Below are 24,273 nucleotides of genomic sequence, written 5' to 3'. Positions count from 1 at the left end.
TCACAACTTATTTTTCATCAGAACTACAAGTCGTGTAGTGTAATCCAAGAAGAGGTGAAAGTGATGGAAAATGGCATGACCAGTTTGCACTACACCCCACTGGGTTGTTGTGTTGGGAAGCTGTGGCAAAGGTGGATCACTTACACGGGCTATGTTCATCTTTGTCATCTGAAAACCAATAAAAATATGAATTAGGTAAGTATAAATAATGGATATATGTCTAGTTTATTATCCTAAACGTTTCCAAAGGGTATAATAAGCCTGACATATGCCAAGTGTATCCTTAAACTGTATATGAGCTTTGCACCAGGAGCAATGTACATAGCCGTATGCCATACAGTTACATATTCTTATCTACAGAATATAAGGTAACTAAACAATTATTATTTTATTATAACTGCTGGGACCACTACAATCACGAAAGCAGAGGCCTTGACACCTTGGTCAACGGAGCAAAGCACACATAATTGGTCTTAGCTCCATGCATGCTTTATGAGAATTCTGGACATAGCAGAGTACTAGACTATTTTAAAAAAGTTCTATACAGAGTGAATAAACCAGTGGCCGAGCATGCGCACAGCCGTTCTGTGTCCCTTGGAATGCAATCATATACTGTAAGAACTTAAAAAAACAACTGTTTTCACTCCCATTAAAAGTAACTCTGTTCTTGCAGTGGGGTAGGAGTTGAGTGTTGATGGGCTCACAGAGAACCCCATCCCTCTGTCTGATCACCAAGATGCCCAAATCACTATTATTTGCGATCTCTAGGGGTTCAAATGGGTTGGGGCTAACTCCAATTTTGCCAGTTTACAGTTATGACAGTTAAAGGGGTATTCTGTGAAAAATTAACTTTTCCCCTATCCACAGGTTCAACCTCTGAACTCCTCAGTGATCTCCATAGTGGGCCCCACCGGCTCTGTTATGAATAGAGCCCAGGGCCGGCACGTGAACCGCAGCTCTCTTAATTTCTATGGAGCAATGTAAAGGGCTGAGTACATCGATCTTACACCATACTCGGATCTTTCCATCACTCCGCGGGACTGAATTGAAGTGTGGGTCTCGTGCTGACTCGGGGCTCTATTTATAACAGAGCTGGCAGGGCCAGCTACGGAGATCACCAGGGGGTTCACAGGTCAGACCCCCGCGACTTCCTACTTTTCCCCTATACTGTGGATAGGGGAAAAGTTAATTTTTCCTGGAATACCCCTTTAAGGACGAATAACATCTCAAAAACTGATCCCACACCATCTGAGTGCTGTCATGATGTGCATTATAAAAACCTACTGAAAATAAATGTATATATTTCTTTAGTGTTATTGTATATTAAACCAGTTGACTGCTGTAAGTATGTACTTACCAAGAAGTCAATTTTTTTCACCAGCTTCTCAATACGATTATGAATGCTGTTAAAGTCGTGATCTAAGGGGCGGACAACATGTGCAGCTTTTTTGAGCCAATCAAAGTGCTTCTGATATATGAACAGTTCTGAACTGAGCTTTGTTAAACCAGCTGGAATCTAAAATAAAATGAGAAAATGAAGTTATTTATTTTATTGGCTGACTAAACAAATATGCAGATGGTAATATTTGCATGAATTTCATATTTATTTTCTTTGATATTGATATTTGATATTCATATAGATAAGAAAAAGACGTGAATCATGAATGACCACATAATCAAACAAGAGGAAACAAAAAAAAAAAGGGAAGAAAGGATAAAGGTCGGAAAAAGATTCATTGTGGCACCTTCATCAAAGTATCTAAGAACGGAAATTCTGGAGATAAATACAAGGCACAATTTATCCTGCAGCTTGGTTTCAGGAACGATCGCTGTACCGTTCATGCAGCCATTCAAATACAGTGGTACCTCTGTTCTCGAACCTAATTGGTTTCGGAAGGCAGTTTGAGAACCGAGCTGTTTTTCCATATTAAGTAATGTAATTGTGTTAAATTTGTTCCAGCACCTATGAATAATTACCTACAGTACTATTTTATTACATTGATATGTGCCCAGTTTAATCAGTGCAGTACAGTACAGAACACTACTATACTGTACAGTACATTATACACAAGGAATGTTCCACAAAACCAGCAATTACAGTACAGTAGTCAGTAACTTCTCACTCATCCTTACTGTATAGTGTCCCCCCACCCCAGCACTGTACAGGATGGGAGATGGTGGTGCACTGATTGTACTACTACTGTACTGAATATGCACTCCAGCAGTCTTATACAATAAAAGATTGGAGATGGTGGTGCACTGTCTGTACTACTAGTGTACTGTACAGTATATGCACTCCAGTAATCTTATAGAGTACAGTACTGTATGTAAAGGGCTAAACTCACCAGGTACAATCTACGGTTCAGGCTCGAGAAAACATTCGGATACCGAGCAAAGTTCAAAATTTTTATTTGAATACTTAACAGTTTGAATTCAGAAGTGTTTTAACACCGAGGTATTGCTGCACATCGTTAGTGGCAAGACGGTGAGCTCTGGAAATTATTTTTTTAGGATGAACAAAAGACTAAATTATCTAAAGAGTGTAGGTTTGCTCAATTGGCTGATGGCTCATTAATTAATGATAATGGGCCTGTGTAATAAGGCTCTGAGCACTTCTTGTTCCAGCACAGAGTTTCTGCTAGCGATCAAGGACTCTTATAGCATTGGGTTGCTGTGAATCCCAAGTCTTCTTTCTGAATGGCTGAGACGTTTCAGATTGTGAGACCTGAACCCCTTGATGATTCTCCAGGTTAATATTTTCTAGGTTATAATTGTAATTTGTATTTTGGCTTCATCTTAGCTTTGACTCTGGATCAATTTTGATCTTGCTAACTTTAATCTGTGATGGGAAGTGGATGATTTTTTTAAACTTTTGTTAAAAAAAAATATGTGTATGTGTGTGTGTATATATATATATATATATGTTACAGCTATTACTTTCTATTTACAGTTTGTATACAGCAGTTCACTCGAGGATCATAGCGGGTTAAAAGTTGTGTTAATAGAGTACAGTTTTCAACAAGCCAATGTGTGAAACAATTTTAAATGCATTAAAAGTGATTGAAGTCAAGTTCTAAAGGCAATAACGTCTGTGTATTCAGGGCACTTATGGAAATTAAGCTTAGACAGTCATACAGTCATTTGCTGCAAATGACAAAACTGCTGGCAAATGAAGGGTTACCTTGTTTCGAGGATGAAGGAGAGACTGACTCAATCACATGGAAAATCTTAAGGCACAGGGCCTTATTTGAAAAAAAAAAAAAAAAAGGTTTTTCATTTCTCCATTGCTTGAACTAATGTGGGAAAAAATGGCACAGAATAAACTACTAGCAGGGCAGGCACTCGAAATCTGTTTTGAGACATCTTTGTTAGGCTCACTGTTAGTAGATTTAATTATTTTAACTCTAAGACTGGGCAAGCAACCTAACTATGAAATCTTGCTAAAAATGAGACTTCTGTTCCAGGAAGGAAATTAAGTAAAATGGATTTAGAAAAAAAAAAGAAAGAAGACAAAGTTTAAATTGTTTGCTGGAGTGTTTACTGTCTGAGTGCTGCCAGCCATACTGTGTGCTCCTAACAGCAGTCTGCAGAAAGTTTTAATTGTCCAACTCTAAACTGTGGATTGCTCATCCTTTCTTTTCATTGAAGTTTTATGGCTTGCCCTGAATTCCTATGATATGGCACCTAATTGTCTGACAAACACTTTACTATATTGGAATGCTAATGTTAGTGTAGAGTTTTACTTCTTAAAAATACAGAAGTTAGCACCACTGTTTACGTCACTTGCAGTAGATCCCTTCTCCTTAGCCTGGTTTAGAATGGATCATGGCTCAAGGGAGATTCCTAAATGACGTTTCTCTTTCCCTTGAACCATTTTTCAAAACTCCGTCTCATCTCAGAACGACATTTGGGAGAGTAAATCCTCTCTATGAAATGTAAAAAGGCCTGATTTTTTATATTTTTTTTTGGAACGTTAATTCTTGCATGATCACGTATCGACACGTCCATTTCTGCACACTGTTTCGGCAGATGGACCTGCCGGTAGGTGACAGGTGCTCAGGTCCTGAAGGCCAAAATCAGTTCAGTCCTGAAGGGGTTAAGGAACAGGCATACTATTGTGGGAACATCTGTCCTTTCCTAAACAGTCTGAAATAGTTTTGAAACATTACTGTTGTGTTGCATGCATATTTGAGGCCAAACTAGAATCCAGTAAAAGGGACCATGAACACCTTTTGGCCCAATGAAATTGACGTAGCTGATGCCACAATGATGTAGTTGGGACTTGGCTGTAGTCAGGGGCGGATTAACTTTACCATAGGCCCCGGGCTGTTCACCAAGCCTGGGCCCCACCCCCCACCCCACTGTAACTATGGCGGCACTAGCCTGGCTTTCATAGTACAGGACAGATAATGTCATGATGTCCTGATTTGTGCAAAATTGCCATAAAAAAACAGTGATTTTTTGCAAATCATGGCGGAAGTGTAGCCAGGAGACAGTACACCACTGAAAGTATAAGTCTTTTTGGGTGGTCATGGGCCCCCCAGGAGCTCAGGGCCCCGGGCTACCGCCCGAAACGCCCCTGTTATAATCCACTACTGGCTGTAGTCCCGATTTGTCAATGACTTACAAACTTTTTTACTTAGGGGGAGATTTATCAAACTGGTGTAAAGTAGAATTGTCTTAGTTGCCCCTAGCAACCAATCAGATTCCACTTTTCATTCTGTACAGATTCTTTGAGAAATGAAATGTGGAATCTGATTGGTTGCTAGGGGCAAATAAGTCAATTCTACTTTACACCATGTTTGATAAATCTCCCCCTTAAACTCATTGAACCTCCATGATGCCTGGGATAAACATATATCTATCTTAACATAATAATAAAGGAAATAATAGAAGGGCAGACTTTTTCTGCTGACAATCTTCTATGGCGTATGAACAGAAAGCAGTATATATTCATTTAAAGGGGTTCTTAGTAACGCAGTAAATGTTACTAAAATAACAGAGTACATTGAATATATACTGTGTTAAAAATTTGGATGTAGTAAGCAGGTCTTACGGACTGTGGCCACAAATGGAATAAGAGGTGGTGGAATTATTTGTTTACACGTCTCTTTGGTACAGGCAGCTCTATGGACAGAATGCTTCCATTGCTGTTTATAGACGCGTTCCATGTATACCACTTTGATGATGTTGGACTGGGGGCCTTTGTACATCTTGAGCATCGGCATACAGTTTTTTTTTTGTGCTTTGCAAGGAAAGTATTCCTCTACACCAAGCCCTATCTCTGACGGAACAAACCGGGCCAGTGTTCTAGATTGTCATAGAGTCCACACACACACACATGAAGAGCAGTATTTATACCCAATGAAATACTTTAAATACTTTGAAATACTTGTTTTTGCTTTGACTTCTTTAGACAAAAGAATTACGTGTGCTTTACCATTCTTTCTTCTGGCCATTGGGTGTCAGCACAGTTCACTGTCTGGGGAGAGTTTTACAGCTGTGCGTGTGTAGACAAAGTTCACATATTTTTTTGACCGCACTCTCCTTTTTAGTTGGGGCTGTGTTGTTTTGACTATTTTCCTGTTGTGACTTTAGATGTGCATTTGCCTAATACATCCAGTTACGACAGTGAACCGAGGCAGGAAATGATTCCTACTTCACTGCTTGCTTGGATGAACATTGCTTATGATTGTGGGAGTTTTGCTAAGCATTGATTTCCTGGGGTCAGGAATTGCGCAGGAAGCCTCATGTTTGCTAGTTGTTTCCAAAAGATTCCAGCTGTCTGTGACATGAATCCCTTTGAATATTACATTCCATGTAACATAAAGCTGGTATTATATCACATGGCCAGGTGACATCATCTATTTAAAAGGAACACATTGCCCCTAATGACAATTTGTTGTTATTCTTCAATGACACAACTTAATCTGTGTTTTTTCATTCTCTTGGAACATGATATCATTTCATATACATAATATTGATAAAAATAGAACTGGCATTTACAGTTCATGATTAATTACCCTGTAACTTCTATTTGTATTCAAACTGCGTCTCTTTCCAAATTGTAGATTTTCCCAGCACTCTGTTTATACTTCATGAGCTCATATTACTGATACTTGTGTCACTTACAGAATACACAGTTTAATCAGCATTTTCCAGGCTAGTTTTGCGATTCTACTTTGCAACAGTTTAGGCCTAACTAATGATCCAAGTCCATGCTTGTTAAAAAAAAAAGCAAAAAAAAAGCACATGTGCGTTGACCAATGGCCGCATGGTGAACTGGCAAAATCATGCTGCTATTGTCCATATCATTTGGTTAGGGTCTGCGGCAGAGAACACAGATAATATTCCCACTTGCCTGTCAACAATCCTGCAGAGCATGCTGACAAGCAGAGAGCAGTGACTAGTTACGGCCCAGATGACTAGTTCCTGCCTCTTTCCCTGCAGCGCACGCCGAAATAAAGTGTTTTCTCCTGTATTCTCCTGTATACCCCCTAGGAGGATGGCACACAAAGTATGTTGAGATAACACTGTTAGCAGCTCTAACAATGTGTGCTTTATAGTTGCGATTAGTTCCCTTTAAATAGACGACTGCTAATAAGGACCTTTATTAGCAGCCGACTATTTAATGAGATGATCAGATTCCCCCAATATGGGAACATAGCCTAAGGTTGTGATTGGACATAATAATAAAAAAAAAACATTTTCACTGTGATCCCATAATATCTATGCATTTAACAACCACTTACTGCCTGGGTGACAAACTAACCGCAACAGACCATGCAGTATTTAGAACAAAAGCTCGGTAAGGGTATGTTCATATCGCGTTTTTGTCCACACGTCGGGAATCATTTACCGGACGTACACGGCTTTTGTGCAGGACTCAAAAGCGTAGTCGACTACGCTTTTGAGTCCTGCACAAAAGCCGTGTACGTCCGGCAAATGAGCAGAACGTTGTCACATAATGACTCTCTCCTGCTCATTTAAGTCAATGTGGCCATCGGTCGCACGCGGGCTGCACGGCAGCATCCTTTTCTCACTGATTCCCGACGTGTGGACAAAAACGCGATATAAACATACCCTAAAAGCGGTAAAATAGTATTTTAATACAGGAAACTTGTAGCATTTCATTTTGAACATTTGTATGTATAAGGCCTAAAATGGTAGGGATCTAAGTCAGAAATAATAGACATACTGGGAGAGCAGGTATTCAGACCAGTATCTCACTCTAGGGTCTTAAATAGTTAATTAGTCCTTCCAGCTGGTGTAGATTTCAGCTATGATTTACACTAGCAGGTGTAAAGTATGGTAAATTCAGTGAAGAGGATGGCATGCCCCCTTAATGCCATGCCACACAACCTGCCAGCCCACCTGGCGAGCCAGACAAAAATCACGTTTCATAGTATGAAACTTTAGGCACTCTCAACAACCTCCTATGCACAGCTAAAGTAGGTGCTGGAGGCTTTAGATTTCTCTGTGCTTTCAGTCAGTGAATGTAAGCCAGACTGTTTTCATCCACAGACAAGTTAAGCTACAAAAAAAATCATGGGACAAGACCTAATACAGTAGAGTAGTATAGTGCTCTCCCCAATCACTCTCCCTTCCTATCTCCCTCCTCCTTCCACCTCTCTCCATAGACTTGTATGGACAGTATGTAACCTGATCCCTTGGTGAGCTGCTAGTCTGTCTTGTAAACACAAGATTTAAGTTGTTTTTTAGATGATAAGTGTAGGAGGGGAGGGGGGGGGGAGGCAGAGGGAAGGAGAAAGAGGACGTTTTCTCCAGTAAGATATAGTACAATGTTTCTTCCGTTTGCTTGTACCACTGATTTATGTAAAGCTTGTTGAAAGGACAGTGCTCATTTAAGAATGGACAGAGGGAGAGAGAAAGCAACAGTGAGAGAAAGAAAGATGAAAAAGAGAGAGGATTTAGGAAGATTTAAGAATAAATCCTTGATACCTGAATTGTAGACAGTTCTGCAGCATTTATAGATAGTACAGGCAAACTTTCTAACTTGTGCTCTCCTTCATAAGGATACTTGGTTTTCTGCAAGAAAAAAAAATAATATTAAAAATATTATATTTTTTCTTTTATAGGAATTGTTGCTTTTAAGGGTTTGTATAGAAATATTGTCATCAGTGCAAGGAGGTAACTGATCTGCACCCTTCAAAATGGGACTTGTATTCTATAACCGCATCTAGTTCTCCAGGAATAGCTAGGGATATGGCTGTATGGACTGCTTTCAGACATGAGTATAAAGACTTATTGAAGACCTGTGCTCCAAACACTGTTGAAAATGCTTAACTTTTTTTTTTTTTTGCAGCAATATTTTTTAGATAAACAAAATTCAATATTTTACTATATATTTTTTTGTATTGTAAAAACAAAATCATAACATACATAGCAATTTTACATGGCAATCTTTCTTTGCATAGCCCTATAAAACAGAGTAAAATGACTAAATAATACTAAATATGACTTACAAAGTTGTTGTACAGATGCTTAGTGTCACCTAAAAGGTGCTTTGCCATGTTCAATACACTGTCAAATTCTGCTTTAGGATCTGAAGGCTTTGGCTTCATAAGGGGAATCGACCATACTCCATCACATACACTCAGAACAGCGAGAACTAATTGGTAGAACCTGCCTGAAATAGAAGAAAGAAGAACTTTGTTGTAAACAACACATAAAAATCAATTCAGAAATGTTATATCGTGAGTTTATTATTTGGGATCCTAAAATCATATGATACGTTGATTGTGTCCCAAATCCAGAAGCAAAAACAAGTACGGACATGGAGAGAAAGGATGCTGCTGCACCTCACACCTATGGCTGACACTTATGCCTCTTGGCTACATTTAAAAACCAATGCCAGGATGTTGGTAAACAATTTGATCAAACCATATTGCTTCATGTACCGCGTGCAGGTCCCCTGGTTCACATGAGTCCCTACACTAAATCAACATTGTGTCGGTCAGCGACCGCCAACCCCGCAAGGCAACAACAGGGGAGGGGGGGCCTCAGAATAGCCCTGCAACCTCAGAATAGCCCTGCAACGTCAATGTCACAGGACCAAAGTGGCTGGCCCCCCCATGCCCTGCAGGCACCGCCGGTGGAGAAGGCGGCCGCCAAGCAACACGAATGTGAACAAGGTGTTACTACTCACCACTGCACCTGCAGGTAGAATGGGAAAAGGGGAGGTACTACTATAAAAACAAAAAAAAGAGATGTTTGTCGAAGTGTAAATATCAGTTGTCTATATTGTTGATATATATATTTAAATATATGACAGTTGTGCAAACAATGTAAAGCCTCATGCACATGTTATAGCTTGGAGTAGTATGGCATCCATAGAAGTATGTGAAACACTACTAAACCACTGGGTGCCTGTGATATCATATGACAATATACAGATATGTTGGATAGATATAAGGAGCAAAAGGCTTCACCCGTAACACACTGCAAATTTTAAAGGGGTACTCCAGCGGGGGGGGGGCACCCTTTTGCTGGGACCACATCGCGGCGCTCCGGTGCCTGGTTCCCGGCCGCTTACGTGTGTCTGACGCGGGCCCGAGACGTGACGTCTCAGGTCCGCTCAGCCACTCAGTGAAGGAGGTGGGTTCTGAGCGGACTTGAAATGGATCGATGCCGGACCCGCCGCTGGAATTGGGGAGGTGAGTGGACGTCTTTTCCCTTGGCCACCTCCTCCCCGGTCTCAGCAAAAAAGTAACATCCTTCCCCCGCCCCCCGCTGGAGTACCCCCTTAAAGCCCTATGCATTCTTACATCAGCTCTATAGCGCCATAGGGAGTCTATGTCTTCCTACAGCCTCCATGCACACAGCTTTTCAATGTCTATAAAGACTAATCCATTGCATAAAATACAAAAAAGGAACCCTTTAACTGCACCTTTTTGTGACATAAATGAAGCTTATTAAATTTAGGTCTGAAGAGTCATATAATCAGGATTCTCTCAGCATTGTTAAGTATAAGTCAGACAGACATCCGTACACGCTGTGAAACTTTAATTGGGCAGTAAACTTTAACTGTACAGAAAACAGCCATAAAAATGATCCTTTACTCTTTCTCATTTTATTAACCTTATTTCAGGATCTTTGAAGCTGCCTTCTATGGGCTATGTATCTCCCACCATATAGGAATATACCGCTTAAAAGGTGCGTAAAAAAGCTGGGGCTGCAAATCCACCGACTCAAGGCAGAATAACATTACCATATGTATTTTCATAACAATTTTTTTTTCAAAATGACTAGGGCAAATTAATATTGGAATATTCTGGTACAAGCCAATAAAAATCCAGCGGATATATGGTGGGAAAGTAACTTGATAAAGGAACCATGTTAGATTGAAAGTCTCACTTTGTCTGGGTTAACTAATAAGGGACCGGTGCCATAACCACTGTTGTAAACATGCCACCTAATTAAAAGAGAAGGAGGTGTGTGGGCCACGATGTTTATTTAAGTGGTCTAGAACAGCTGGATAACAGAATATTGGCCGTCATCCACCCAAAATGCAAAGTTTCTTCTACATACTGGGGAACACCAGAGAGGAAGAAAGTCATACAAATATGGAACATGGTAAATGCAAATTGCTTACTAGTAATGGCACATTTTCTTTCAATTACCAAGCAACTGCAGCTGTTCAGACAAGAAAATCCTTTCTGGTGTACGTATTCAGGAGAGGACACAAAGTCCCCTATTTAACATGTGGGCATCCCAGGCAACTGCCAGGGCCTCAAGCATTGAAATTATATTCCCATTTCTGAATTGTTACTCTCACAAAGTTATATGCACATTAGAAAATAAAGTATATAATGAATGTTACCCTATATAATACATGTGTTGCGTGTGTCCATCAATGATTGCTTCTTTACGTCACTTTTAGACCACTAACATTTATTTTGGAGAGCATGCTAATCATTAACCAGTTACTGCTCCCTACGGTAAAGTACGCTTCGCATTGTCCCGGAGCTCTGAAGCAACGGGAGTTCAAAAGTTTCTTCCCAGCCTCTGAACTAATAGGGAGATTTATGAATGGACAGTCTTTTGTTCTCAGCTCTCGCTGTCATTGTGACGTATATTCCTGGCATCATTGGCAGAACATTCAACCTCAGCTGCCAGATCAGTAACAGGAAACAAATGTGAAAATTCTACCCTGTTGTTCTTTTGTCTGTCTTTTTTTTTCCAGTTTGAAGTATTGTGAGAAATAGTAAAGTTAATAAAGGAAAGTAAGGAAATTAAAATGCAGAACCTCACGTTTGTTTTTCTTGAGTCTTTTAAGTTAATTCTGAATTCCCACTACTTAATGCAGGAAAAGAATATAAATAAGGAAAAAGTGAACATTGCCTCTTTCTTCTCTCCTTCCTTCTCACGTTCTTTCTTCTTCTTTTTTTTCACATTCTTTAGCAAGTTCCTAATTGTGCTTATTATTTGTAAATTAACACCAATTAGGAACAATTACAATTGTTGCATTCCACTCTTTGCACCCTACCCCTTCCCCCACATTGAAGGCCATGTGTGGTACATTGGGTATTATGTATGATAACTAGCAGAGACAAGGACTGTTGGTGGTACATATAAGAACAAATAAGACGTCAGCTTTAATTTTTTTTTTTCAAATACATTTTTAAATTAGATTTGATTAGATTGGTTATTATGGAAAAGATCTTTATTTTTTTTCTGCACTAAATTTAATACTTTAGGGTAGCTTCACACATACCCTATTGCAACGGATTTGATGGTGCAGATCCGCAGCAGATTTGATCTAAATAACTGAGCACAACATCAAATCTGCTGTGGATCCTGTACGTATTAATGCACCCTAAAGGGGTTTTCAGACTTAAAAAAAAAGGTTGTTTTTTTTCCCTAAAAAGAGTGCCACACCTGTCCTCAGGTTGTGTTGTGGTCTAAGAACTTGGTTCCACTTACATTCATGGACGTACAGTAAGCTGCAATACCAAACAGTAACTGAGTACAAGAGTGGCTATGCTCTTCTAATCCTGGATTACCAAGGTAGTCTACATAAAATACTCCATACAAGATGACTATATATGAGTATGATGACTATATGTGACCCACCAGTAGAATTGGACACAAATACATATTGTTATATTCTGTTTGGAGAGCCCACTTCATTATTAGGAATATTTTTAAGACTAAATACCTATGTGTAGCAAATGTAGTGAGTTCATTTCATTTACAGCTGTGAAGGTCACAGTGTTTACATTGAGTTACTATAGGAGTCTTGCATAGTTGACTGTTCAGGGTGTTTTTACACATCCGGTCATAATCAGGTTTTCTTCATGATGTGTGATGCCTGGATTGATAAATGAGTAGCTTCTATACATTCTCCCCCTTTTGGATCCACACCCTGATTGGCTCCATGCGTTGTAACATGCTTAAGAACATGTGTGGCCGGAACCATGCCCCATGTGTCCACCAATGGCTGACGGATAATTGGCAATGCCATTGGTGAGTGCATGGGGGCATGGTTTCAGGCCTTACAAAACCTGATCTTAAACCTGAACCTAAATTTTTAAAGGAGTTAACCAGCGCTACAAAAACATGGCCAATTTTTCACCACTCTTGTCTCCAGTTTGGGTGGAGTTTAAAACTCAGTTCCATTAAAGTAAATGGAGCTTAATTGCAAACCACACCTGAACTGGAGACAAGAGTAGGGGAAAAAGTGGACATGTTTTTGTAGCACTGGATAACCCCTTTAAATTGTGTATCAGCTAAAGGCAAACATGAAATAAGAACTGAATATAAATAACATTGTTCATCAATCACTTTTTTGTATTTGTATTTGAAATGTACAACATACTTAGAAAACCAATTTACCTTCTCAAAGTTATCACAGCATGAAATGTGTTTTCTCTGGTTGTTTCCCTAATTGGCCTTAGAGACTGCATGCACTTAATCTAAACCTGGTTTAAAGATCACTCAATCCCCTTTGGGCTATTTAAATCACTTGAACTCTGGAGCGAAGCCAGCTATTCATAAGTGTACACAGGGTAGACATTTACCAAGCTGTTACATACGCTTTCATAGTTTTTGCTCTTCCTAACAACTTTATGCACAAACTTTTCTCAGCTTTGAAGAGCAATTCCACACATATAGTTCTGGAATTTAGGACCATGATGTTTTACAGCAAGTTGCCTCTTTCGGATTTCTTGTAAACTAGCCAAAGTCATATAGTATTTATTGTTTCAGGCAAAACACTCTTTGAGAAGGGGGTATAATAATTTATTTTATTTATTTTTTATTTCCTTAGACATATAAAGTGACAGTATAGTTCCTTGTACAGCGTAGAGATTGTCACACATGGGTAAATTTTTGTGTACATTACCACACACATGGGTACATCACCATAGGCTTAACCCTTTCACGACCTTGGGTCATTGATGCCTCAATGCCTAGGTCATTTTAGGATATCAGCTTATGGGATCATAATGATCCCATAAGCTGATGTCCCTGTGTCTGCCCCCTCCCCTTTGTCCCCTGCCGCTGTTACAATCTTGTGACAGCGGCAGGAAAGAAAGGGGAGGGTGCAGAGCTCACGGCCGTGCGCCCGCAGCGCGCTCTGCCTTCCCTCCCTCTCTCCGCCGGCCTCCGTAGCCAGGAAACCGGAAGCCTTAGGCTTCCAGTTTCCATGGCTACCATCAGGGCTCTGCGATCACTTCGTAGAGCCCCGATGGACACCGGCAGAGAATTCTCCCTCTGTAGAGGGAGAATTCTCTGTCAGGAGCCCTTTAGATGCTGTAGTTGTGCTGACCACAGTATCTGCGCCTGTGTCATCCTGGATCGTAAATTAACGTCGCTGCAGCATCAGGCATAGGCTGCAGCGACGTTAATTTACTGTGGAGTGGCGGGAGGAGGTTAATGGGCCAAACTCAGAACCAGAACCACTTATAAATATGATAATATTCAAAACCCATGTCACATCCTCCAGAGCAAATCAGTATTAAATTAATCTAATTTATTCCAAAAAATTTAAAATGATTTATAGGTACTCATAAAATGGTACAATGGACAATATAATTTGGCCCACAAAAAAAGCCCTCATATGGCTGTACTGACATTAAAGTGTATCTATAATTTAAAAAAACTTCTGACATGTCATGGAGACAATTTAGAAGTTTGTATCGGTGGGGTCCATGTGTTGAGACCATAGCTGATCGCTAGAATAAAGGGGCAAACACGTTCATCAGAGTGCGCTCTGCCTGTTCATCTGCACTTTAAATTGCTATAACAAACAGCTGAGAGAATTATAATGGAAGTCTATAAGCTGCTGAACACATCTCCCCCTTAGTTCTGACATGTCAGAAGTTTGTTTAAATAATAGTTCCACTTAAAAATATAAGAAATGATTTGGCTAGTGAAATGCAATAATGAATAATTTAACGGTTTATCTCTTGTTTGTTATATATTTCACAACGCTGCAGGTAAATTGTAGTCATTTTTCCCTATCTCCCACAGGGCTTACCATCTATAATTTGGGTATGTCACACCTAGTAATTATGGGTTACATCCGCCAGTAGAGGCCAGTGGTATCCTTTATGTTTCTATAGCGTCTCTTTCTCTCTTCCTGTACTATAAGGTTGCCGTCTCAGTGTACATGGCAAACTTGCATAGTGTAAACGACATATTATGCTTGCTTGGCTTTTGGGAAAGGTAGTTTTCCAGTTTAAAATGGTCACAATCCAAAGGGCAGAATATTCCCATTTCCCTCACTGCACATAGGCAGACCAGAAGATGAACAAGAGGTCAAGTACACAGAAGAAACAATAATTGTACATTCATTTGTAACTATACGTATTCCAAACCTAGCGTCTAGGTGTACAAACAAACATTAGATTGGGATGACTCCTTCAAAGGGTTAAACGTTGCACTGCCTGCTGTATTTATGTCTAATAAATGCACTGCACTGTTTTGTACAGGAAAGTTTTTCGTGTGTTTGCATTGTACATGAAAGTACCACATTTCTTAGAATGTTTTTGGAAAGTTATCACAAGATTTTTATCACTTTAGAATTCTTTGGAAACTACACGTTCTTATTGCTGAATTGAGTCTTTGAGGTTTAGCTTACATTCCAAGTTTCATTTCATTCCCTAGTCTAGCCAAAAAGCCAGTGAGATAAAGCTCTCATCTGATGAACTCAGAAATGGCTAAGCCTTTGGCATTTAGAGCATTCTTTATAGTGCCTGCTGTCATTTTGACATGCAGTAATTAATAGGATTACATTCCAATTACCTCTGTGCTACATCCTGCCACTCACTAAATCCATCCGAGGAGCCTAATAAAAATGACTGCATCGTAACTATTAAATACTACTAAATCTGTCTATCATAGTTGCTGTAGCACTGTTGTCAAGAGTACTACTAGCATGTATTTCCCATAGTCCTTCTTTAAGTGCTAGTTGCCTTATACTGTTAGTAACACTTGCAAGAAAACTGAAATCCATGCTACCTGACCTGAAGGCTCACTGTGTTGTGTGTGGTTGTGACAACAAAGGTTAACTCCTGGCATAACAGGGATGGAGAGGAAGCCAAGATGCATATTGAAAGACTGTGTGTGGTCTCAGTAATGGGATGACTGACAGTAATGCTTACTAGCATTACAGCATAGAGCAATGTGTGAGGTCAAAAAACTAGAATTCCTCTTTAGTGTTTTATAGCTGCCGTGAATTTTCATCCTTTTATACTTTACACGATAGCATATAAAGTTGAGTTTACAATTTTTACTTTGTTTAATCACTGAACACTGTATACTGTACCATGCTAAGAAACAATAAATGGATGTTAATGATAAAATAAAGTTTATCCATTTTCTAAATTTCTGTTAAAAAGTATTCAATTTCAAAATTTTGAAAGCCAAAGACACTGGGGATTTTAGGTTATCCGTTAAAGGATAACTTATAGTCCCCTTCTAGGCTTCCAATAACAGCCGGTACTGGGGATGAGAGAAGCCAAACTCTGGTGATTACGGGGGTATCCACAAAGGTAATATTAATATTTAAAAATGGTGATGTGCCAGTCCAGCATAAAAAGACTGTACTCACCTGCCCCTGATCCCCTGCTAATATTCAGAGCTTCCTCTTCTGCATCCCAAGCAAGCAGGAAATTCCCTCTCAGTCAATCAGTGGCCTAGGTGGGTGTCAGGTCAGAGAGGAGGAAGTGTTGACAGAATGGGTAAAACATTGCTATAATACATATTTTGTTTGCACACATGAAAGCGTGCTTCTGATTGGGCTAGGGGCAAACTGCATTTGGCAACAATGTCTTGATTATATAACTGAACGCCTGTACAGTTGCATTCATATACCAATGTCCAAATAGAGCCGTGTCCCACTGCTGTCTTCTGAGCTCCCCTCCGGCTACGTCATGTCCCAATGACTGGGATGGGACATAGCTGAAGTCACTGATTGGCTGAGCAAGCTAAATCCCACCCGTCTTTGACGTCGAACACGGATTGTGACGTACCCAGAACCCAGGAGAAGATGACAGATGGTGGGGAACGGGAGCTTGGTGATGCGGTGTAGCGCGGGCACTGAAAGTGGTAGGCATATTGTATATTTTCTTTTTCCACCACCCCCTGCTTGTAATGATTTCTTACCCCCCCCCCCTGCCCCTTTCCCCGCCAGACATCTCCTTTAAGTGAAAAAAATAATAATTTATGTGTTTTTGACAAAAAGAATAAAGCAAAGATCAATTCATTTCTGCCAGTTTAACTGGCAGAGACATGCCTTTCAGGCAGTCATTCAACAAACCTATTAGAACAGACCCATGAGGACATCATTAGGCAGGGCGGGGTTGACCGGTGAATAGGTTTTGCATTCGAGTTGAGACGTCCAAAAAAATTTTTGCCATGTGAGAACATCTTATGTCTCCATAGCAATCCCTCCACGCCGTAAAAGAGGTAAAGCAATGTAGAAGAGGGAAAAAAGGACAGAGAAAGGCTAAAGTGAAATTCGGAAACACTGATGATGTTCAAGCTTTCCAAGGAGGCGAGGCTGGATGAAGTCAAATATTTTATGGAAAGTGGACTGTAAAGAGCAAGGAAAATGGCATTTAGAGAGAGGTGCCATTGAATGGGCCATTCTTTTTCCAACCAAACCAAAATCTTATTGGAACACTTCATGTTCTTCCAGTAGTAGAGACAGTAAGTCTGCGCCTAAATATGCTGCAATAGGCAAAATGCTTTTGCTTTTTAAGAGAATCCTATATTACACTGTGCTGTGTGAGTGCTGTGATAGTTAATCTGTTAGTATAATGAATGCTTTTATACAGAAGTTCACAGTGTAGGTGAAATCACTGTGGTAGGGTGGGCGGATCACAAATACCCAGACCAGCTGTGCAGTCTTTAGGGTTTTGCTTACTGTCATGTAAAATTAAGCAGAACCGAGAAGCAAAAAGAAAAATTACATTGCAAATAGTGAAGCACTTTCTACCAAAAGATATACTGTAGGTTATATACATGGAGTAAAGACATACTGTAGGTTATATACTTGGAGTAAAATGTAACGTAAAAAAGGTCAGACCTACAGTACAACACATATACTGTAGCACTGAAATAATTCAATGGTACTTAAAGCCCCAATCAGAACATAAAGCCAAAGAATGTACTTCTCCTTTTGATGATTATTTACTTTTTCTTACTTTTTTTGATAGATAATGCTTTCATATGATACCAAAACAGGAGACACATCTATGGGGGTAACGCACAAAGGCCAATGGTGCTCGGGAGTTTCTAAGACAAACACTTAGGGCGTTCAGCCGGCATTTGGGTTTTGGGACTATTATACTTTCTGTTTGATATAGATACCCCATCCCATGGGCTCACTTGATACAAAACAAGTCCATAGTTTCAGATTTTCTTAATAGTTTACTCATGATACCACTTCAGGCTGTACGTTAGTCATCCAAGACAGAGTAAAAAAGGCACGGATAAAGGTAATCCATGTTTTCACATTACAGGCAAAGGTCAACCCTGATGGAGGTCTGCTTCCAACTGCATCAGAGCTCTGGTAGGATTGACCTTTGACTGTGGGCCAGTCGGTGTTATTCAAAGTGGGAAACAAGTTAGGGAAACTACACAAATCCTAAGAAAAAGAACTAAAAATACCCCTGAACAGGAATCCTTATGGATTTTCCAAATGCAAAACTTTAGTCCGTATGGTCTAAATAAGGCCAAAGAAGAGACCTAAAATAATCTGCAGTGTCCTCTCATCTTCTGGAAGTACACATAGATATACCATTTTTTCCTCTCTTACTTCATCACTATTACTATTATAATTTGTGGTCAGGATGAAGCTTTGGTTAGCAATAGAGAGTGAGTTGTTCAAGATATCTCAATTCAGGGGTTTTAGGATAGTCATATTTCCTGCTTTATCACCTTTTTGTTTACCTAAAAAAAGTTTAGATTGGTTGGAGTGTGGGTGCTAAATAGCGATGAGCGAACATGTTTGTAAGTGTTCGTATGTTCGTATGAACATGACACTAATTGTTGATGTTCACCGATCACAAAGAATTTGTTCGATGTTCGGAATGGTTATAAAGATAATTTTCAAACATATTCGAACTTGTGAACGTACGCAACTGTGTAATTTACGCTCTGCGCCTGATAATGTCTACGCATGTGCGTAGACCTAAACATACACTTCTACTGTATGTTCGTTATTTGTTCGTGAATGTTCAACATACACGAACCGATCACGATCATTTTTGTTTATGTTCGAGTTAGGGATCCGAACCGAACATTAGGATGTTTGCTTATCACTATTGCTAAGACCCCCACTAGTCACTAGAATGAGTGGAGATAAGTGGTCAGCCAGGTCTCCCCTCGCTGCAGGAGATAGATTCTATAGAAAATCTATAGAGCCTGTAACCTGCAGTGCGGAAAGAGATGGGGAGAGAAGTTCTCAGCTGACAGCTTCTCCCTGCTCATTCAAGTGATCAGTAACAGTCCAAGCACCCAGACCCTAACTTAACAAAATGCTTGAGGACATGTAATCTCTAGGACATGTAGTAGTTTTTTTGTTTTTTTCTTAAATGACAGAAATACCTAAAGAGTTACTGTCACTTCAGAAAACTTTTGACATGTCAAAAGTTTTGATCGGTCCAGGTCCGAGTGTTCAGACCCCTACCGATTGGGAGATAGAGCTGCGAGAAGACGCAATCTAGCGCATCCTCTCCCAGCTCTGAGTCACGTGATCAGTCGGGCTCCATAGAGCTCCATTGTTAGATCATGTGACTCAGAGTCATTAGTGCATCTTATACTTTTATATTATTACTACCCAAAACCAGTTTTTAACTGCCTGCTTTATAGTGCACCCAATGTGTACACCGCAGTAATAAATAAACCTTAGATTAGTTATAGTGTATCTGTAATATCTTGTGAAAAAGTTAGAAGATGGAAAAAAGTTTTAACACTTGTCGGTTTGCAGTAGAACAGAGATATAAACTCTTTAATTCTGGCTGTAAGACGTCTACGAGCAGATCACATGTGAGTGAAAGCAAACATACTGGATGTGTGTATGTGTTCAGATTCTACAGTTGTGCTAGTACTATTTGCAGAGGTGGGCTCCACCTCCTCTGCTGCTTTTGGACAGAGAATTTCCTGTCCATCTCCAAGAGACGTCAATACAAGCCCATGAGAAGGTATGTAATGAATTAACGTAAGTGGGGCAAATTGGGTGTTTAGAGATGTCACCAGAGACTGGAAAAGTCAAGAAACTAATATATACAAACAAATATAATAGCTAAAATGAATGTAGCTGTTCTCCAGTCATGCTTACTTTATATACATGGAGTACTTGGAGCTGCTCTCCGAGCGGCATCTCACAAAACTCAGTGGGTGCAGGAGAGCATGCATCAACTAGTTTGAGGTTTGTTCTGGAGACATTTCATAGTAATATTATTTTCAGTCTGTCAGTGTTCAGACTGACTACAATATAAACTGTAATGTTCTGATAATACAAGCACTTGTGCAACTCAATTAAAACACAAACAATGCTTTTTGGAGTGTGTTCACACATTCAGGTTTCAAATTGCAATTATTAAATACCAAACAGAAGAGAAATGTCCTCCATTTTTGTGTCTTTGCCATCAATAATTACAATTAAAAAACGGGATCTGCGAACACACCTTTATGGCACCCCAAGTGGAGACTTTTTTTTTTTTTTTTACACATGAAACTCATTTTACACATCAGGTATAAAGCAAGATAAGAGTCATGTGAGAGCGTATATATGTTTGTCAACATATTTTATTTTCACAGGGTGTTTTTTTTTAAGAGGAGACAGAAGAGGTGAAAAGTCTCTGCAGAAAATCTTCAGCAAGATCTGCATGGGTTACATTCAGCTTTTTTTGCAGATTATGCTGCAGATTCACTAGGATTTTCACTCCTAGACATTAAATGGATGAAATCACAGAATCCATAGCATTTCCGCAATGGATAAAAAAAATATCTTGCCCTGAAATCTCTACAGCAAACCGACCATGTCTGAACTTAACCTGGTAATAAGCCTTGTAATTTTGCTACGGATGTGGTACACCACTGCACAAGGATTAGACCCATTGCTGCTTAGTGTGGCTAATACTCAGTCAGGTGGAATCCATAGAAATAAGTAGTATACTAATAGCCAGTGTAAATATTACCATTTTGGTGCAGCATCTCGGGGCTGCAGCTTGCCAGCTCATACTGCTCTACATAATATTTGTAGAGCTGTGTATGTGACCAATGATGCATCCACATGGTCAGTCACTTACATAATATATTCTGTAGTATGCAAACAGTGTAGCGCACCACAGAAAACTCTGTCCTTGGAGCAAATTTGGGTAAAATTTTACAGGAGTCCTCTGCTTCACGTATTTAACAGTAAGCTAGTGATGCTTAATGCATCACAGGCTTACAGTCAGTATATCACACACAAAATCCTCCTGTCCCTCTGTGCCATCCTGGTAAAAGAACTGCCTCTCTAGCTTTGAACAAAATGTTCAGGATTAAAGGTTCATTTTCAGGCTTACTGCTGAAGACCTAATAGGCCTAGAGCACTGCAACAGGCTCAGTGATTCTGTACAGCTCCAAAAATGTAAGCTAGTGATGCTTTATGCATTGCTGGCTCACTTTTAAGGACTGGCTGGAATGGGCATTCTGCAACCAGCTTGGTGGACCATTCTGGCTAGTAGCATACACTACTCCTAATGGGGTGCCACAGAAAGTACTGTATGCAAAGGAGTATGGACTCCTGCCAAACACAGGTGCCCCTACTTCTTTCAAAGCATGTTACTTTGGTGGCCTAGCATGTTTTTATATATATGTAGCTTGCAAGCTGCAACTGGATTTCCATGGTAGTAAAAATCTGCATGGAAACGTTTGGGTGTGAAATGAGATGTGGAAACCCTATTCCCATGCATGTGATATGGATTGTCGTTACATTTGTTGCAAGTTTTGCTGCAGCGTTTGTTCAGAAATCCATGTCAGACACACGTGAACATGGAATAAAAGTGTTCTTAGCTGCTTCTGTTGCATTCTTGCTGAACCCTGAAGGAGTGGAGAAATGAAACCCACATGTTTGTAGTTCTCTCCATTGTTTAGATTATGAGACTATAAGGAAAGAAGGATCTTATGTACAGAGGCCACTTCACCCACAACGTTAATCAATGATGCAAACACTAGCTGAACACATTCTAATGTTTAAAGTGAATCGGGGGTTTTAAGACAGGGCAGACAAATCTAATATCAACAATTTAACAGCAACTTGGGACTTACAGAACTACTTTTCCTACTTTTGTATTTCTCAAATTATTAAACTACCGCAGTAAAACAGTCCTGATTCTTAGTGTTAAATTTGAATGTAAAAGTGTTGTTTTAATGTCAGGCACTATACATTAGTCAGGTTTATGAAAAAACAACTGTGCCCTTGAATTAAGGGCTCCGCTAAGCCGATAGGCCTATGCCTGATGACAACCATAGAACAGTACTGGACAAATAGTGTAAATAGGGTATAGCACTGAATACTGTACTTGGTCAGAAATATATTTGCTAAGACCAATACATAAACATAGTTCTATGTTTCTCATCTTAGGTATAATCTAGCTACATAACTCTGTCTGGGTTGGGTCACGTGGGAATAGTTGCTTCACAACATTTATTTTCCAAAATGGCTTTATGCCCTGCGGTTAGAGTGTTCAGCCCTAGGACATTAAATACCACAATCCTAGCCATACACTGTTATTCTATGTGTGCTGCTTTGCTGCAAGACCTTACTGAGTGTGATCTACAACAGCCTACATTTGCTGATGAAAAAAATTAACACCATCTATTACTAGATCAACTAGATGCTGACTGTAGGTAAAATCCAAAATACAGTGGTGCAAAAGCTGTTTGATCTCAACAAGTGCACCCTCCGTGTGAACTTTATACAATGAAATGTGTGCACAAATTAAATATTTACAATATATTTAGTCAATATTATGCATTCAGTTATGCATCATAACAGTAACCGGACACATTGCCAGGCAGGAAACCACTAGCAATGAAAAAAGTTTGTTTTCTAGGAATTATATGCAAGCTACTTCTTTCAATACAATGGTGATAAGAGTTTTGTGTAGTACATTGAAAACGCAACGTGACTATTGCAAAATAGACAATGCTCATTTCTATCTAGTTTAACATGCTGAATAACATGAATTATGACTAATTATTACCCCGTGCCAAGCAATCTTTTATTCCTGTACATACAATACTGAACAAGTGCTGCTCTTACATGTTGGTTTAGCAATTCTAAATACCTCTTGATGGATTCGTCTTTTTCTTATCCTTATGTAACCAAGATTTTACATTTTATCCGTATACTGGGATTGTTTTGTATATAGAGGTAATATAACATTATAATTTTACCAGCACTGTAATGCATAGATTAACTTATAATAGACGGTTTATATAATAACAAACGTTGTTGAATTACTAGGGACAGAAATGAATTTTTTGGATTTGCTTTCTTGAAAAGTAGTACAAAAAGGAGTTTCATCTCTATACAGCAGGCGGCGCTATGAGCTCATGAAGCTTTGTTGTAAATTTGCTTCTACTGAGGCGATTTATCCAGAGGTGTCTCTGGGTACCAAGCATAAGAGTTCATAATGATGCACAACAAGTCACAACATCCCCTAGGTATAAAACTAATCTAAGGCACTGCATAAAATCCTGACATATAAAGAAGGTCACATAACAGCATAGTAACAACTATAGATCCAAAAAAATATGCAAAACTAAAACCTTAGAAAGCGTAAATTTAAAGTAGATATACTTACTTTTCATATTTCGTCTTGCTTCGGCAAGTTGTTTTCTGCTCTGTACGTGTTTGTCGTTCCTTATGTATCTTTTTGGGGGGAATCCCACAAGCTATATCCCTCCTTTATCAAGATTTGTCAGGGTTCCACTTTAATTCACCTGCTCCCAAGCTCTGAGGTAGAAAACAGCAAAGCAATCCCTGTATTTACTATTAACAGTGTCTGATAGAGGGAGAGAGTGAGTGTGACTAACTTAAGTGGATATATGTGTGAGCATTTGAACTCATACCACTACAAATTGGGGTTTATATACAGCACTCATGGAAGAAAGCAAGTCTAACTATGTCGATGAGTGTTTTTTTTTTTTTTTTTTTCAAAAGATGACACATCTTGACTCACATCTTTTCCATTGAGAAAAAAAATACCTCATACCCAAACCCCTCCTTCTAAAAGTTAAATTTGCATGGGCGTCATGCATTAAAGACTATGACACATTCTGCTGCAATTTATTTGCTCTCTTTAAAATGTAAGCTTAAAAGGAGTGGGTGCAGGATGCAGCAGGAAGAAAGGTTGATAAGGTCACCGAAGATACACTGCACTGTCCTTTTCCCACTTACTTTATTGTAGTCTGAAGAAATTGTGTCTGCTTCCAAACAAATGCTTTTTTCCCTCAGGGGCCATGCTGATGCTTTGTATTACTAATCAGGTTTACAAATATTAGCATACCTACCATAAAGCACATCAACATAAACAGCAGAAGTTTGTTTCTTTTTTCACATAGAAAAGAATAGAAAACTTCCGTTTCTTTGAGAAGTTTTATATGTTTTGGTGATAATATAAAACTGTGTCAAAATTGGGTTCAACCTGTGCCATAAAGTGACCTGTGCCTCATTGTGATTGAGTTTTATATGCTTTTTAGGTGTCCTTTAGATACAAATTTTGTTTCGAATTTTCCTGCCCTGAA

At 39.4% G+C, this 24,273-nt stretch overlaps 1 protein-coding gene across 1 annotated transcript; it reads right to left on the bottom strand.

The window, feature by feature from the left end:
- Window positions 1-23,384, bottom strand: IL11 (interleukin 11). Its single transcript, XM_069948797.1, has 5 exons — window positions 23,331-23,384; window positions 8,487-8,650; window positions 7,963-8,049; window positions 1,358-1,516; window positions 1-168 (listed from the first exon to the last, which is right to left on the bottom strand). The coding sequence occupies exons 1-5, from the start codon at window positions 23,335-23,337 to the stop codon at window positions 1-3; spliced, it is 585 nt and encodes a 194-aa protein (XP_069804898.1). The 5' UTR covers window positions 23,338-23,384.
- Window positions 23,385-24,273: the final 889 nt, after the last annotated feature.

The sequence above is a fragment of the Dendropsophus ebraccatus genome, chromosome 12, assembly GCF_027789765.1.
Source record: "Dendropsophus ebraccatus isolate aDenEbr1 chromosome 12, aDenEbr1.pat, whole genome shotgun sequence".
NCBI classification, from domain to species: Eukaryota; Metazoa; Chordata; class Amphibia; order Anura; family Hylidae; genus Dendropsophus; species Dendropsophus ebraccatus.
This window is presented reverse-complemented; position numbering and strand designations above follow the sequence as displayed.